General features: G+C 43.5%; 1 protein-coding gene across 6 annotated transcripts in view; it reads left to right on the plus strand.

Annotated features, from left to right (window-relative positions):
- Nucleotides 1-15380, plus strand: part of LOC107221971 (zinc finger protein 608) — a 96134-nt gene that overhangs the window by 38535 nt on the left and 42219 nt on the right. For 5 of the 6 annotated variants that reach the window (XM_046745596.1, XM_046745570.1, XM_046745593.1 and 2 more), the window contains exon 2: nucleotides 5440-7894. In XM_046745596.1, the coding sequence (XP_046601552.1) occupies nucleotides 6110-7894 (1785 nt within the window). In that variant the 5' untranslated portion in view covers nucleotides 5440-6109. Of the gene's footprint in view, nucleotides 1-4576; nucleotides 4600-5439; nucleotides 7895-15380 lie in introns of those variants that run through there. The other variant, XM_046745578.1, reaches the window with a different exon arrangement.

Consider the following 15380-nt stretch of genomic DNA (forward strand, 5'->3'; position numbering starts at 1 on the left):
GTACTGAAGTAAAAAAGTTGAATCCTTTCCAATTGCATTCGCACTCAATATATTACGACGCGTGATTTGAAGCGATTTAAATGTAATTTCAGTTGAAAATTTTGACTCACAAGCTTGAGTCAGTGTCACATTCAGTTTCAGTTGTCTAAAATTGAACGCGTTACACGATGAGTGTGTAAACGCAGTTTACAAAATAAAATAAAATTTCTCATCGCCAACAATTTTTCCTCCATTCGTCGAATATTTTCGCGTTAATATCCAACCCAGCATGCATCGCTGTGCATCTATCACAACACACAGTCAAGCCTTTCCTCGTATGAAACTTGCAGAGCAGTTGCGCTTGTTTTTCTAATAAATATATACGGAAAGAAGAAAGATTACAGAGCGGGCTCTCTCTCCTTATTATACCATGTGTACGGAAGGCTCACGCATTTACTCCGCCTTCTTGGTTCGACGAGTCGGGGAAACAGCTCGTGCACATTTATAACCGCGCACTTATCTTCACCGTGTGTGAGTACGAAACGTTGCTCATCCATCCGTCCATCCGTTCATCCATTGAGCAGTACTCGTGTAACCTAGGCCTGCATTTAGGAGAGACAGATGTTGCTTCACCCCCGAGTGGGTGGGGCGGTTTACGGGGATCATCTCCCAACCCTCGGCTTGTCTATGGATCAGGCGGTTTACGCTCCACCCATCATCCGCTCTGCATATTCGCCTGTGTGCCCGTGCACGAGGGTGTAGGATGGATGCGAGGAAGAGGAGGTACATATTTATACGTAATAGGGTTGATATACCCGACAATGAAACAGCCATGGGCAGGCATACACGTGTCGGTATAATTTACCGGAGCGTTGCAACGGCACAGTCTCTGCCTTGCTGCTGGGGCTATTAGCGACTATCGCTTACCTTTGGTACACTCGCTCACTCACTCACTCACTCACTCATCGACGATGCCGAGCATTGTTTAGGAGGCAACCTACGGAGGTAGCTTATTGTACCACCTATAGCCTATAGCAGCTCGCTACCTCTAGATGGCTAGAAAGGGAATCGCCGGCTTTCACAATTCCACCTCATAGCCGTGAGATCGCTCAATTATTCAACAAACGTGTACCGCCGCAAACTGCGACTGGGGATTCTTGATTCTTGCTCGTCTCGCCCTCCTCGCTTATACATACGTACATGTATTTATATTTGTGTTGTATTTTTGGATCTTTTTGATGAGAAAAAATAAGCAACGAGTCTTATCCGTTCAGGTGTAAAGAAACTGAGTACTCTGAACGATCGCTTCACTTGATTTAGTATACTTATATATATATATATATATACATATAGATTTTTTTTTCCAGGGAAACGGTTATTAGATACAGTAAAAGATTTGATTAATTCAATCGACGTGTTACATCGATGAATTTTCGATTCTCGGCGCGATATCGACAATCGTTTTGCAGATACGTATTTATAATACAGTTGTGGAAATCGTATATTTATAATTTTTTTTATTTTTCTTGTATAAAACGCTGTACAATCGTTCTGAAATCAAATTAGCAATCTTACAAGAAATCGGTCGAAAATGGAACTAGGAAACTCGCTAGAAATCGTGTGCAATAAATTATCAAGATAAGTTGATAAGTTATTTGTAGGTTTACAATTAATATGTCGTTTGAAACTAATCAGATAATCGAAATTAGTCTGTGCTATGAGAATCGTTAGATATGATTTTAAGTTTAACTCGAAATCACGTTATCTGTGTGAAATAATTTGTAATACATCGTGGAAAAGGGATGGGGGAGGGATACACACTGACACATCCAGGTTTACTCGTATAATACCGTAACGTTTGCGATCGTAACGGTGAAACGAAAGGCATACAGGGGAAAAGGTGGAGGAACAGTGACGTGGAAATCACCCTCCTATTTGTAAAACCTATTTGTCACGTGTACAAGGTACGCGACGACACAGTGTGTACGTATAATTATGTGAATTCAATGGACTTGTCCGACATTCTGACGACATCTGTTCAGACAGCTCGTAGGTGCATTAAATTTAGGCCAGCTGATATTTTGCGCGCGCGCGTGTGTGTGTGCGATTTATACACGTACATTTTAACAACGTGTCGATCGGTTCTGTCGCTTGTTTTTATAGAACTTTATTTACACCTATAATGACGAGCAATGGGTACGGCTGTTTCGGAAAATAACAAAAATTCCATTTTTCTCTTGTATTCAAGCGTCGCGTTAATCGAGTGACGGTAAATTTTATGATCTGAGAATTGGAAAGTGATTTTTGTGTGGCCGTCGGGAAAATTTTACTTATTTTAGATCAGTCGCAGTGATATCGAATGTGAAAAACAATAAAACGAGTGATAAAAAGAATACTTGTAAAATTTGAAAGTTTTAATAGCGGTGGATAAGAGATTGACATAAAATACTTATCGCAGGTATACCTAGTCAACTTTCCGTTCTTCACACCGGAAACCTTGTGTTTATTTTTCGGCATTCCAGTTTTTCCGCAAGCCCCTTTGCCGCTCTGTCATAAAACGAAGAATACCTACACACAAAGCTTCTCCTTGTCACTCATAAAATACGGAAAAAGCCACAACAGCCTCGAGTCAACAACCTTTGTTTGATTCTCTCCGGTCTCTTCTTTTTTTTTCCGTTACCGTTCCGTTTCAAACAATTCTCGGGTGTAGGACAAGTTCATTCGAAAAATGCAAATCGTCTGCATTTCGTCCTTCTACGTCTTATTCTCCTCTTAACAGTTTTTCATCTTCTTTTCATTCGTCTCCCGTTTTCGTTGAAAAAGGTGTATTATTTTTTGCCCCGACGAGGGGTTGACTGCTGGCGTATCTACCCTCTCAGACAGACTTGAGCTACAAAGGCGGGCGGGAAGTTGAGGCGGCTTCCATGTCTCTCGGAAATCCCAGATAAAGTCAAATATTTTTTCCTTCGTCAGATCCTGAGTGGGTCGGTAGGGTTTTTTTTAAGAGGTACTTCACGTTTTTCTGGAAAAACCGACGACATCGGGAGAGAAGAGTAGCATATAAATTCTTATTACAAATGTCTAACTGTTCGTTACTACGTATTTCTGACTCACCCGGTACATGTTCAGAGCGGCATTATCCTCAATTCGCCCACCGACTTCAGTCAGTCAGTCAGTCAGTCAGTCAGTCATGTCAGTCGGCATATGGTTCATCGCTGCTACACGGGCAAAGTTTTTTTTATAGAAACAGCCGCCTGCAGGCTTCGAAGCTTAACAGTTTTCATCACGTGCCAGCCAGCTCCAAATAAATACACCATTTTTATTTCGCCTTCTGCGAGGATTGATTTAAATCACTTTCAAACTGTCGCCTGCCCGTTCTCGGCTCTTTATGGGATCCCCTCCTTGTCGCTCGGCTCCTCTTCTGGGACAGGGAGAGGGTAGGAAAGGATCGAACCTCGACGTCCACACCATGGCACACCGACCATTCGTGTAACAGCGAACGAGGATGGTATTAACGTGTTATATTTTGGGGGCTGGGCCCTCCGGGTTACGGACCACCGATTTAATTGCCTTTGCTAATCACTTACGGCGGTCGAAAAAGGAGGAGGAGGAGGAGGAGGAGGGGGCGAGCGATGCCGAACCGAAAACGATTCTAGGTAATAAATTCTCCATCGGACTCTACCGCACGAAGATATGCTGCCATCGTTTTTTCGGCTCTTCTTTTCGATAACTCGCCACCGATCGTTCGGTTGAATTCCCCTAACTTCTTATTCTCCTCCTTCATGCTCCACAAGGTGATTGAAAACGAGAAGAAGTAGCCAGATTTTAATCTTCTATCCGCGAATAGCTTATCGTCTTTCTTAAAATATTTTTTCCTCAATTAGAATTGACATAGACAATTATCTTCTCAAAAATTAACGCCGGAAAATCAAGATTTTGATTCCCTTACCGAATTTCGTTCACCGCGTTTCACTCATCGTCTCTTTACCCGACTCTTCGCCGTTGGACTGATTTGCCCCGGTGTCGTTTCCTCCTCTTGTTCCGTTCTACCTGTAAGCTGTGTCGTTTCTTGGTCATCGCTGGGGGGTGAAAAAAAGAACGAAAGTTTCTGGCGCTCTGCCAAAAGCGCCGTGGGTAAAATTAATCGTTCTTTGACACGAATTCCCGCTTCGGTAACAATAAGTGGTAATCACAATTTTTGCACGAGAGTCGGCGGGATGGAAAAGAGGCCACGGGATTGGGGGACGACATCTCAGAGAATTAAAAACTCCGCTTCATTAGCCAACATCCCCGTAATTTTGATCAATTTAACAAGATTCGATTCCGATCATCCCTCCCTCCCCCCCCCCAAACCTTCCCGCTCGTTCGCTTTTCGTGCACGAATGCGTGTTTATGTATACGTATAGGCGTTTATATCGTTCGCTGCATGCGGCTGGACGCCGCGTTCCTATGTCGAAACTCGAGAGAATTAATTAACCGATCCTCCCCAATTAAATCGTTTAATTAAACGTGCGACGTGAAACGTCAAAGCGAACAACGTGCCTTGCTGGTGTTGCTGGTGTAAGGGGGGACACGGGAGAGGGACATACGCGAGGCGTTCGTTTTCACCCGTGAACACATGTACGTACAGTTGATACATGTTACATAGGATATGTATACGTATATGTGCTACATTCGCAAAATTAACGACGCGTACAATACTGCATATGGCATACATCGTGATTTTGTACAATTTATACACCTTGTGTTTATCGCACGGCTTATGTATTTGTTGCATATAATGGAAGCTTATTGCGTAAACGACATACATTGTGGACGTATAATATATCTACGTACGTAGCATGTAACGAGTCATGCAAATTTACCCAACATCGGCGCACGATATATCACATATTTACATATACGTGCATTGATTAGTATCTGCCTGTCTAATGATTGGAATCTGCGAATTATAATTGACTCATGTGTAACCATATATATGTATATATCTATGATGTGTGTAATATTTATGTACTTATTTGATTGTACACGTATAATGAAATAGAAAACTATGGAGGAAGAGGAGTGAAAAAAACAAAAACAAATTGATGAATGACAAAATTAAGATATTAAACATCAGCGAAAATATATCCAACAACGAAGATTTTTACATACGTCTGTAAATGATTGTGGACTACGGATGAAAAGAAATAATCAATAAATCACATATTTAAAAAAAAAAAACCAAAAGAAAACACAATTACCTTTGAACACATATTGAAGTATTCTGGAGGATAAGGATGAGGATGAGGATGAGGATGAGGATGAGGATATGATGATATGATGATATGATGATGATGATGATGATGATGATGATAATGATGATGATGATGATGAGGATTGGGGAGGATGAGGAGGATTAATTCTTCGCAGGAACGTGAGTGGTGTCGGGTGCTAATTTGGGCCGTTTCGTTGTTTCAGATACGGCAGCTGGTGTCGCATGGAGCAGATACAAGACACGAGGCCGGGAGCTGGTCTCTTTTTTGAGAGAATGTATATAAGAAAACAAGCACTCGCAAAAAAGTAAAAATAAAAAATCCGAAAGAGAAATTAGAGAGTGAAACGAAGTATCAGGTAGCATTTGTTTCCCAGAAGATAAAAGATCGTATAACGAACGTGAAAATAAACGAAGAAACGAACGAATGGCGGAAAAAACAAAAAGGAATACAATGACATAATAATACAACAACACACCGGTACGAAGGTAGCGCCGGGAAGGGAGAAAAGAGAGAAGTAGGAAACGGGGAAAGGAAGAAGAAGGGAGAGAGAGAGAGTGAGAGAAAGGCCGAGAAGACAGGGGAAAGAAGGGAGGAGAGAGGAGGAGGCGGCAGCGTTGCGCGGCGACGAGGCTCGAGTCGCGGGCGCCGAAACCGAATCGTAAACTCCAACGGAAGCGGAAGCCGGCGAAGCGATAGAGAGTCGAGGATTAAATCAGAGGAGTGATGTGTCCGATGGACGCCGCGTGTAGGGCGGGCGGAGGTTGCTGCAGGGTCTACACCGCGACTCTGAACGAGACAAAGTTCCGCAGGAGCGAGGTTGCGTGTTCGGAGACCACCAGGCTGGCGGGTACAGGGGCAGCGGTTTCAAGGGCATGGCGACCACGCCAATAGGCGGTCGCCTCCCTAACCCGATTCGCAAAGGCTCGACAGGACCGACGGCCGGATCTTCCACGGACGATAGATCGGCGACCCTCCGTAGGAGCAGCAGGGACCTGCAGGCCGGCCGTGAAAGAGGCGGTGGCGGAGGCGTCGAACGCAGGCATCAACCGGCGCGGGGCACAGTGGCCGCGATTCTCGAGCAAGGGGACGAGCACGAGGACGAAGACGACGAGGACGACGACGACGCCGGCGAGGAGGAGGAGGAGGAGGAGGAGGATCATCGGGAGGTCGGAGTCGGAGTCGAGGCTCGGCCGGCGAACACGGCAGCAGCGGCGGGAGACGCGGCCGCCGCAAACAGCAACAACTTCGAGTACGACGACAACGAGTGGGACATCGGTATCGGGGATCTGATAATCGACCTGGATGCTGACATCGAGAAAACGAGGGACGAGAAACTGAGCCTGGGGACAGGCATGGCCTCGACGCCTGCCTCGGCCACGACGAACAATCCTGCTAGCAATCAGAACATCGCCAACGGTCCGGGCGGCGCGAACTCTTGCAACAACGTTTTGAACGTAAACTCGGTGAACTCGGTGAACTCGGTGAACTCGTCATCTTCCGCATCGTCGTCTTCCAATTCCTGCGGCAGCAATTCGAGCTCCTGCAACTCGGGAGCGGCCGGAAACTCTTGCGGCAGCGGCAGCGGCGTAAACGGAGGAGGCGGAGGAGGAGGTGGAGGATCCGCCGCGGGTGGCGTACTCCAGCAGATATCGTGCAGCAACGGGAACGGCGTGAACGGTTCGTCGTCTGCATTGAACACGGTGAGCACCGGTATATCGTCGGTAGTGGCGAGTTCCGGTAAGCCCTGCGGGCCGAATGCTGCGGGTCATACCGCCGTCGGCAATACGACCAAAATGGCTGTTGAACACTCGGCCACGGTGGACAAGGGCCTCAAGATGAAAATAAAACGCACCAAACCAGGGACGAAGACGAGCGAAGCTAAGCACGAGATCGTCAAGTCCAACGAATTGAACGGCAACGCGTCCGCTCAGGACGGCGTCGCGCAACTGACCGGTCAGAATTCCCAGGGCGGTATCGCGGGTAACAATAACGGAAACGGGGGGAGCGGAAGCGGGGCGAGTTCGGCGAACGATTCCTCATCTTCGTCCTCGGCGTCGAACTCATCGTCGGGATCCACGGGTTCGAACAAGTCCAAGTCGTCCCACCTTTCCGCATCCGTCGCTACGCCCTCGAACACGTCGACGGCGTCGAAGCGGGGATCGAGCGGACACAGACGCGACAAGGCTCGCGACAAACACGAGAAACCCCAGGGATCCTCTTCCTCGTCTTCTTCTTCGTCTTCTTCTTCTTCTTCGTCGTCCCACGGGGGCGCGAATCAGCAGTCGAAGCCCGAGATGAACGGAAACGCGCGATCCGGTAACCAGAGTCAGGCGTCGGCGAGTTCTCAGGGCCCGACGCCCGCCGCCGCGGCGCCCCAGCAGCCCCCGCAGTCCTCGCAAACTGGCAACTCGAGGACCGGATTCCCCGTTAATTCCCAGGGTCCCAGCCCCCCGGCCATCAGCGCCGCCGCCCCCTGCCCTCCCCCGAGTCCGGCCAGCGCCACGGCCGCCGGATCCGCGGCTAAACCCGAACAGACCAAAGTCGCCGCGGTCCCGGGAACCGCGGTCGCCGTGCCCCCCGAGGACTCTTCCGACACGGCGACGAGTCCACCCCCGGCGAAGAAATTCAAGACCTCCAATTCCACTCCGGAACCAAAGGTAACATTATACAAACAATAAATCCCCGCTATATCATGATCCGGGATTCACATTTACCTTTTTATCCCTTCGTTCAAGCTTTCGGGTTGTTGTTGTTGTTGTTTTTCTTTGAACTTTCGTTTTTTCCTCTTCTTCTTCTTCTTCTTCTTCTTCTTCTTCTTCTTCTGCTTGTAGTATCTTTGACTACTCTTACTTTTCTTGTCAATTTACAACATTGCTCTTGTATCCTGTATATAAGGTTATTTCGATATCTTTTGCCCGTATTAGCTTAAATCGTCAATCGGTCCGATTGTCCTGATCAAAAGTTGGGAAAATAGGAGAAAACGTTCGGAAGAAAAGAAAGTAAATAAAAAGCAAACAATGTTATTTGCAACCAATAATAGCGAACAGAAATGATACTACATCGTCCCTGCGGGTATGTATGTATGTAACGGAAATGAATCCGTGCAAATTCGAATAACGAACGCTACCGTATCGACAATTTGAGAAAAGGTTTTATCATTGGAACGCTGGAAAATATTAATTAAACTCGTCGACGAGAGAAATGAGCACAGGAACTTTAGAATCTGATGAAAATGATTAAAGTTTAAATTAAATTAGATATGTGAAAAACTATATCTTGTCGAATTGTTGATATTTTAGCTTGTGTTATTCAATTTTTGATCAAATACATTAGGTATGTTGTTTCATTCCTGTTCACTACCAATGGCGCCCCGATGACATTCCTGGAGAATTTTTAAACGGTTTCTTCTTTCTTTTTTCTCAACCTTCGTTTCAGACGGACTCTGACCACTTCATCCTTAAATATATATAATTATATATATATATTATATATATATATATACACACACACACACACCTATCCTCTGGGTTGAACAGAAAATTTCGGAAGGATGCGAACCGAGCATCAAAGAACTTATCGTTTAGTTTTGTTTTTCATCTACTCGAATGACCAGATTTCACGGCGTGATGCCATTTCTTGAGAACTTTATTGAGCGAACAGTTTTTTTCTTCACTTATATATGTATATGTATATCCACGTAACGAGCCGTTATAACAGAATTCTTGGCAATCGTTGAAACGGTGATTCAACGAAATTTCAAGATCACTCAAGGGGGATATAAGTTTCAGATTCTCCACAAATATGCTTACGTACGAGAAACGAAAAGGAGAAAATTATCTTTATTTATAGGTAAATTGAATTTTCAAGTATTCCCAACTTATGATAATATTTAGATAAACTCCGATAACCGCTCTCGTTGATATTCGGGTATCAGATCCTTGAGACGTGCGAGGCTTTGGTTACAGACGAAGGAAAAAAATCGTTTTCACATATCTATTCTATATTTACATATAAAATTTACTCCGCTCAAGTACCAGCGTACGTATATAATAATATAACGTACAGTATATCTATGTCCAGTTGCTTTGTATACACGATTCCTCGTGTAATAGATCGGGAAAAAACGGTGAATGCGCGCCCGGTACAACAGGTCTCTGGCAAATTTTATCGTACACCTGTGTACATGGCATGTAGGTAAGGCATGGTTATACCACTTGACGGGAAATTTTTTCACGCGATTATGTCAACGACTCGAAGTCAATCTTGTCTGGATTTATTCAGCTACAGCTTCGATCGATAATTGCATTGCCGGACGAGATTCGAGTCCTTTACTCGCGTTCTCTTTACATAGGCGGATACGTACACTTTACACACATGTATTGTAATTTGAACAGCCGGACAAAAGATCTTCGACCTGAGAGAGAGAGTTATTCGTGCAGGGACGAGAAATGGATTGAGTCGGCGTGCCGCGACATTCCCTATGTATCCTAGGGGAGAGAAGCGTTGGCGGTGCGGAGGGTCTGCATTAAAAATAGGAAGAGACCGAACGAGAGAGAGAGAGAGAGAGAGAGAGAAGAAGTGAAAGGGCGAGGGAGAGGGAGAAGATGAAGGGAGAAACCGTGAGAGAGGCCAATTTTTGCACTTCTTACTGGTTTTTCTTCATTCCCTTTTTGTTTTCTCCCAACCCGTGGGGTTCGTCTTCTTTTTTGCGGATTTTTATTTCTATCCGATAAAAAGTTGGGTATACCGGAGTCTGTAAATCAGTTGACCGATCGTTAGACCCACACGTTGCGAAATTCTATTTTTATAAACTGCCTCTGAGACTCTTTCTTTCTCTCGCAAAACATCCGATGCGATTCGTTACGCTATAAACCATTTTTCTAGACATTCAACTTATGTAAATTCACACTTGCATTCGTGATCGAATTATTATCGTACTGTCGCATCGGCATGAAATTTTCAAACTTTGGCGAAAAATTACGGGTTAAACATTTGGTCATGTATGAACGGGGTTGGGGAAAAATTCCATCGTCACATTCTGAACGTATGACAAGCGGCTAAAGTGTAAAAAAAAATGATTAAAAAAGTAATACAGTAATAATCAAATTCCTCTCCGTATGATTACCAAAATGTTATTAAAGCTTTTTGTTTGACCGAATATTTCGTTTGATCACACATCGCACACTCGTCCGCCTGAGTATTTTTATAATACGTTATAAATATTCTTTTCTCAGTATACATATCTCATGTGATAAATACCCTGAAATTGCGCCAGCTTTTTTTTTATATCTTCTCTGTCTCACATTTTTTTTAATCACTGTTTGGTGGATATTATTGATTATTCTTGAAACGTTTGTCGTATCAAAGAGAATACTAATTGACACTTCATCAAATATTCAATCAGTGTTTCTTACTGATAATATATGCATAAAAAGAATATTTTACGTAATTGACTTGTCTGCCGAGTGATCAGCGGCTCCCAGAAGAATCTCGTTATCATCAACGTTTTGAAGCACTTGGCTTCTTCAGTAGCGGAGGGTATTTAATTTTCATTCGACGATTAGTTTGTACGCTAAATTATACAGTCAATACATTACCAGAGAAAAAAATGCCGCCAAATAATACGTACGCGTCTGATTTTATTCCGTTCTTTTCGTTTTATACGTATATACAGTATACGGTGTGTATATTGCTTAATGACATCGCAATCTTAAGAGTTTTTATAAAGTAAAAAACAGCGTTAACTGCACAGTGTAAAAGAATGTCGCTATTTTCGCCAAAGTATATGATCTGTTGACACAAACATGTTTATCGGTTTCCATATAAATTATTCGCACCGTGAATCTCGGGGTATGTTTAACTGTTTTTCAAACTTTGGAATTCTCGGAGTTTCAACTTACTCCTTTGTATCGAAACGTTGATATCCTCGGTTGATGGGTCATGCGAAAAGGAAAAAATAAGAAGATGGATAAAGATGCACAACGGCCTGGTGCAAAGTGTAAACCGTAAAGCTGCCGCATCTTTACACGCACACACACACACACACGCACAAACCTAGATCCATGCGCAATAAAAATTCCAACTTGTCGTTACCGCTTGAGGATATATCGTCGATACGTATATTTTTGTCGGTGTATGATATCTGAAATTTTTATCTAACTTTGAAAAGTGCCGGTGGCGGAGGCAGGATTTCGAAATATTAAAAAAGTCTCACTCATTAACGCGTTACGCCGGTCGTTTATTAGTTAATGATCTTTCCGTGACCCGCGCGTTAAAACTGTAAAACTCCTGTAATCTGGCGGTATCCAGTGCGACTCGGTTGAAACAGACGACGGGAATTGTAAAGGCGGTACAACTGCCGCAATTGTAAGATTACGTTTCACCTTCGTCCCGGCGTAATTAACGAGACAAGATCTTGAGCAGCAAGCGAACTGTATTCGCGAAGCTTTTTAGAACTACGGATATACGCCCGCTTCGGATGGTCGAGAATATTACCGTGTAGAGTACGTATCGCGTCGACGTTGAATCTTTTCAAAATAACAACAACAACAACAATAATAATTTTTACCGTAATTCGTTCTAACATGTCAATCGGAGCACACGTTACTATCCGAAAAAAAATTGCATTCAGGCGTGTACGTACAAAGTTTTGTTGATTCATCGATGCATCGGATAACAGTTCTACGTCGGTGCAATTCTGTGTTTGCAGTAGCGTCGTTTGAAAACCTTTGAACTCTCCGTATCTGGAGCTAAACTCCGTACGTCGAGCTCTCGCAATCAGCCGCACAACGGCGGCAGCGCCGCAACTTCGACTCGACGACGATACCTAATCGTGAACGAGCACCAGATTTTATTGCGACAATGATACGCGATTCGCGACTCTTCGTGCTTCGCGATTCTCTTCCAACTTTTCGCCCTGGGTCCGTGTTGTTAGGTATATTGTACATTTACCGCACCGAGAGTGATCCGGATTTATGGAAAATTGCTCCATGCCGACCCTCGAGTATAAAAGTTCAGAATGTACATCGACCTCGGAGCGGAAAAGTCGCGTGTTATTTATAACCGAGTTACACGCGCGCTATTGTGCCAATTTTCATCCCAGTTTCGTGGTTCCCTCTTCTTTTCGTTTTTATTTTTTAAATGTAATTGTTTTCTTTATTCGTGCACTATACGTAACACGTAACTCAAAATACATGAAAAGTATCGTCATTTTTCTATTTCTGACAATACAAATGTGTTACGTACATATCGTGGAAACTGACTTTTTCTTTTAATTACTTTTCTCAGTTTTATGCAACGAAGATGCATGTTACGATACTCGACTTTTACAATCTTTCGAAATTCTTTACGCACAGAACACTTCAACTTTGAACACTAACCAACTCATCTATAATCAGCAATCACGCATAACTATGGATGATATGATTTCTAATCGACGCATACACTGTAATTTTCACGTGACGAAGCGTCAAGTTGTTAAACGAATTTTGAATACGTTGTAACAATTACGAGTATATCTTTTTTACGGAGGGGAAAAGTCAACAGATCCGCATTATGCGGCATACGCCTAAAAGTATGAATTATCGAAAATTTCGAATCTAATCTTTATTCGTTTTAAAAATTTTATCACACGGTTGGTGAAAATTTTTGTTTTATTAAATTCTCTGAAACACCCCCCGCCCCTTTCCTTACCCCGTATAACGATTTTTCCCCCTCGGCTCGGGTAAAGCAACCCCCGGAATGGGTGGCGGTATGGTCGTTGGTGGAAGTCGAGCCGTTCGTTGAGGGGGGTTGAAACGGGGACTCGGAGAGAAGCGCGGGGGATGAAATCAATACTCTGTGGTCTCCGCCCTCGGAGGCACACGAATGAGCCGACCCTCGCTGCTCTTCTCTCACCCTCTTGCCCTCTTTCTCTTCCCTCATTCTCTCCCTTATCCGCGGGTCGTTTGGACGACGTGGGAGGAGGAGGAGGACAAGGAAGAGGTGGAAGAGGAGGAGAGGACCACCGCCTATCCTCGACTTCCTGCTCTGCACCCTACCGGGATCCCTTCGTCCCGGGGTTTATACTTTCCTGCCCGAGCCGCGTATATATACGTAGTACATACATATATATGTATATGTATATCTATAAGCGGTAGAAATAAGAATAAGAATAAGAAGGTAGTGGAAAGGGGAACGGGGAGGGGGAGGGAAGGGGGGAGTGAATCTCGCGAACACACACTTTCCAAGGGGATGATGATGGCCCGGCGTTGTTCTTGGACGGGAGGAACTTTCCGTCCTCGCTTTTCTACCTCCGCCTCCTTTCTCGACTTTATCCCGGATTTATCTTCCTTTCCTTTTTCTCTTCATTCTCCTTTTCTCCCGTTTTCGGGTATCTGTCACGTTAACTGGATAACTGTTTTTCAACACGCGTATTTATACTGGAATTAGAGCGTTACGCGGTGCCTCTTCAAGATTAATGCTACAGGGTAGATATTACGTATTACTGTTTTACTTTTTTCAATCCCTTTGTTATTTACTTTTTACTTACTCGCATTTTATTTATTTTTTTTTTTTTTTTTGTTATTGCGGGATTTTTACCATTCATATCTTACGCTTTTCATTCGAACCACCTTCTTCCGATCTCTGATACGAATCACCGATATTATATATACCTATATATCTGTTCCGTACTATGTAATCATACTTTACGCCGTTATGTAATAACTACGTTTATGTATACACACGCGGCTACCACGCAATTTGATATTCTTACATATACAATTTTGACTCGTAACCCTGTGTTTCAAGATTATTTCGAGAGAAAAAAACGTCGCTCATTGTAATATTGTATACAATTATCGTGAAAATTATAGGGCGGAATTTGCAACGCTTCAGATTTAGCGTCCAGTCTTAACTCACGGTCGGTTGTTTGTTTTCGGTGTTTATTGTATACACCGTTTTCTTCGGTTTTTTTTTTTTTTTTTCTTTTCATTTATTCTTTGTATAATATTGTGTACAATATATACGTAGGTATATAACCTAACGCAAATAATCTTGGCGATGATCCGAACACTGAATAGAGATTAGCCGAAGGATTTTTGCGAGGGATGAAATGTAAAGTGGGTTGTTTCAATGGCGCTGGAGGGGGAGCGAGGAAAAGAATTATATCTAGATATACATGGCTGTGTAAGCGCGGTATGATAAAACTGCAGGAAAGGTAGAAAGATGGAAAGAAAAGACTGGGATAATGGGTGAAGTTTAAAGGGAAGAAGACCGACGATGAGGGACGGGGGGATGCCGCCATCTGCCAATTATTGTAATTAAACGTCTGTGGTAATTAAAACAATGTTTTATTTTAGTCGGTCTTTTTTCAACAGTCGTTTCCTCTCCCGCTCAAACATCCCGTCTCTTGACTTGTATTCTTTTTTCTTGTTACACGTACATTATATGTATACAAGTAGATTGTTATAACGAGGAATTCTCCTTCGTTTCTCTGTGTTCTTTTGTATGAAAAATGTATGAGTCGCGCTGTAAGAGAGGAAGGAGATGAAAAAATAGAATATCATTTCTTTTAGCCCATCTCGCAATATTTTATACACGTAACGACGAAACGGTCCAACGATCCGCGTCCCAGCAATTATTAAAGGCAATTGTACGAGTCCTTCTTTTTTACGTTTTTTTCCACCTTCCAATTCACTTACTCCTGCTTCTCATTATTCTTCATCTCATTTCTCTCATCACCATTACCGCGAGTTGAAACTTTTTACGCGCCTCGGAATTTTCCCCATTTCTTAGCTTCGCCACCCAATTTTCCCGCACGTTTCTTCGAACAATGTACAACGTATACATCGGTACCTCAGACCAAAGAATTCAACTCAATTCAACGAGTTTTCCTGATTTCCTGCGGGAAAAGAATTAAACCGGCTGGCGAGCAAAGTTACGAGGAATATTCAGTCGAGTTGAACGTCGTCGAACGTTGAATAATTAATTTATATAGATTTTTTTTTTTTGCTCTTTTCGAGTCACGAAGACAGCTTGCATAGAATTTTTGATTCAGCGACTCGATTTAGTTCTTCTCTCTAACTTGACATTCTTTTTCTTTCCCCACGATATTGTCATTAAATGCGCGGTCAGCGCCACGATCATGTCCTTCTCTAATGT

Source organism: Neodiprion lecontei, chromosome 1 (assembly GCF_021901455.1).
Source record: "Neodiprion lecontei isolate iyNeoLeco1 chromosome 1, iyNeoLeco1.1, whole genome shotgun sequence".
Classification (NCBI taxonomy): Eukaryota; Metazoa; Arthropoda; class Insecta; order Hymenoptera; family Diprionidae; genus Neodiprion; species Neodiprion lecontei.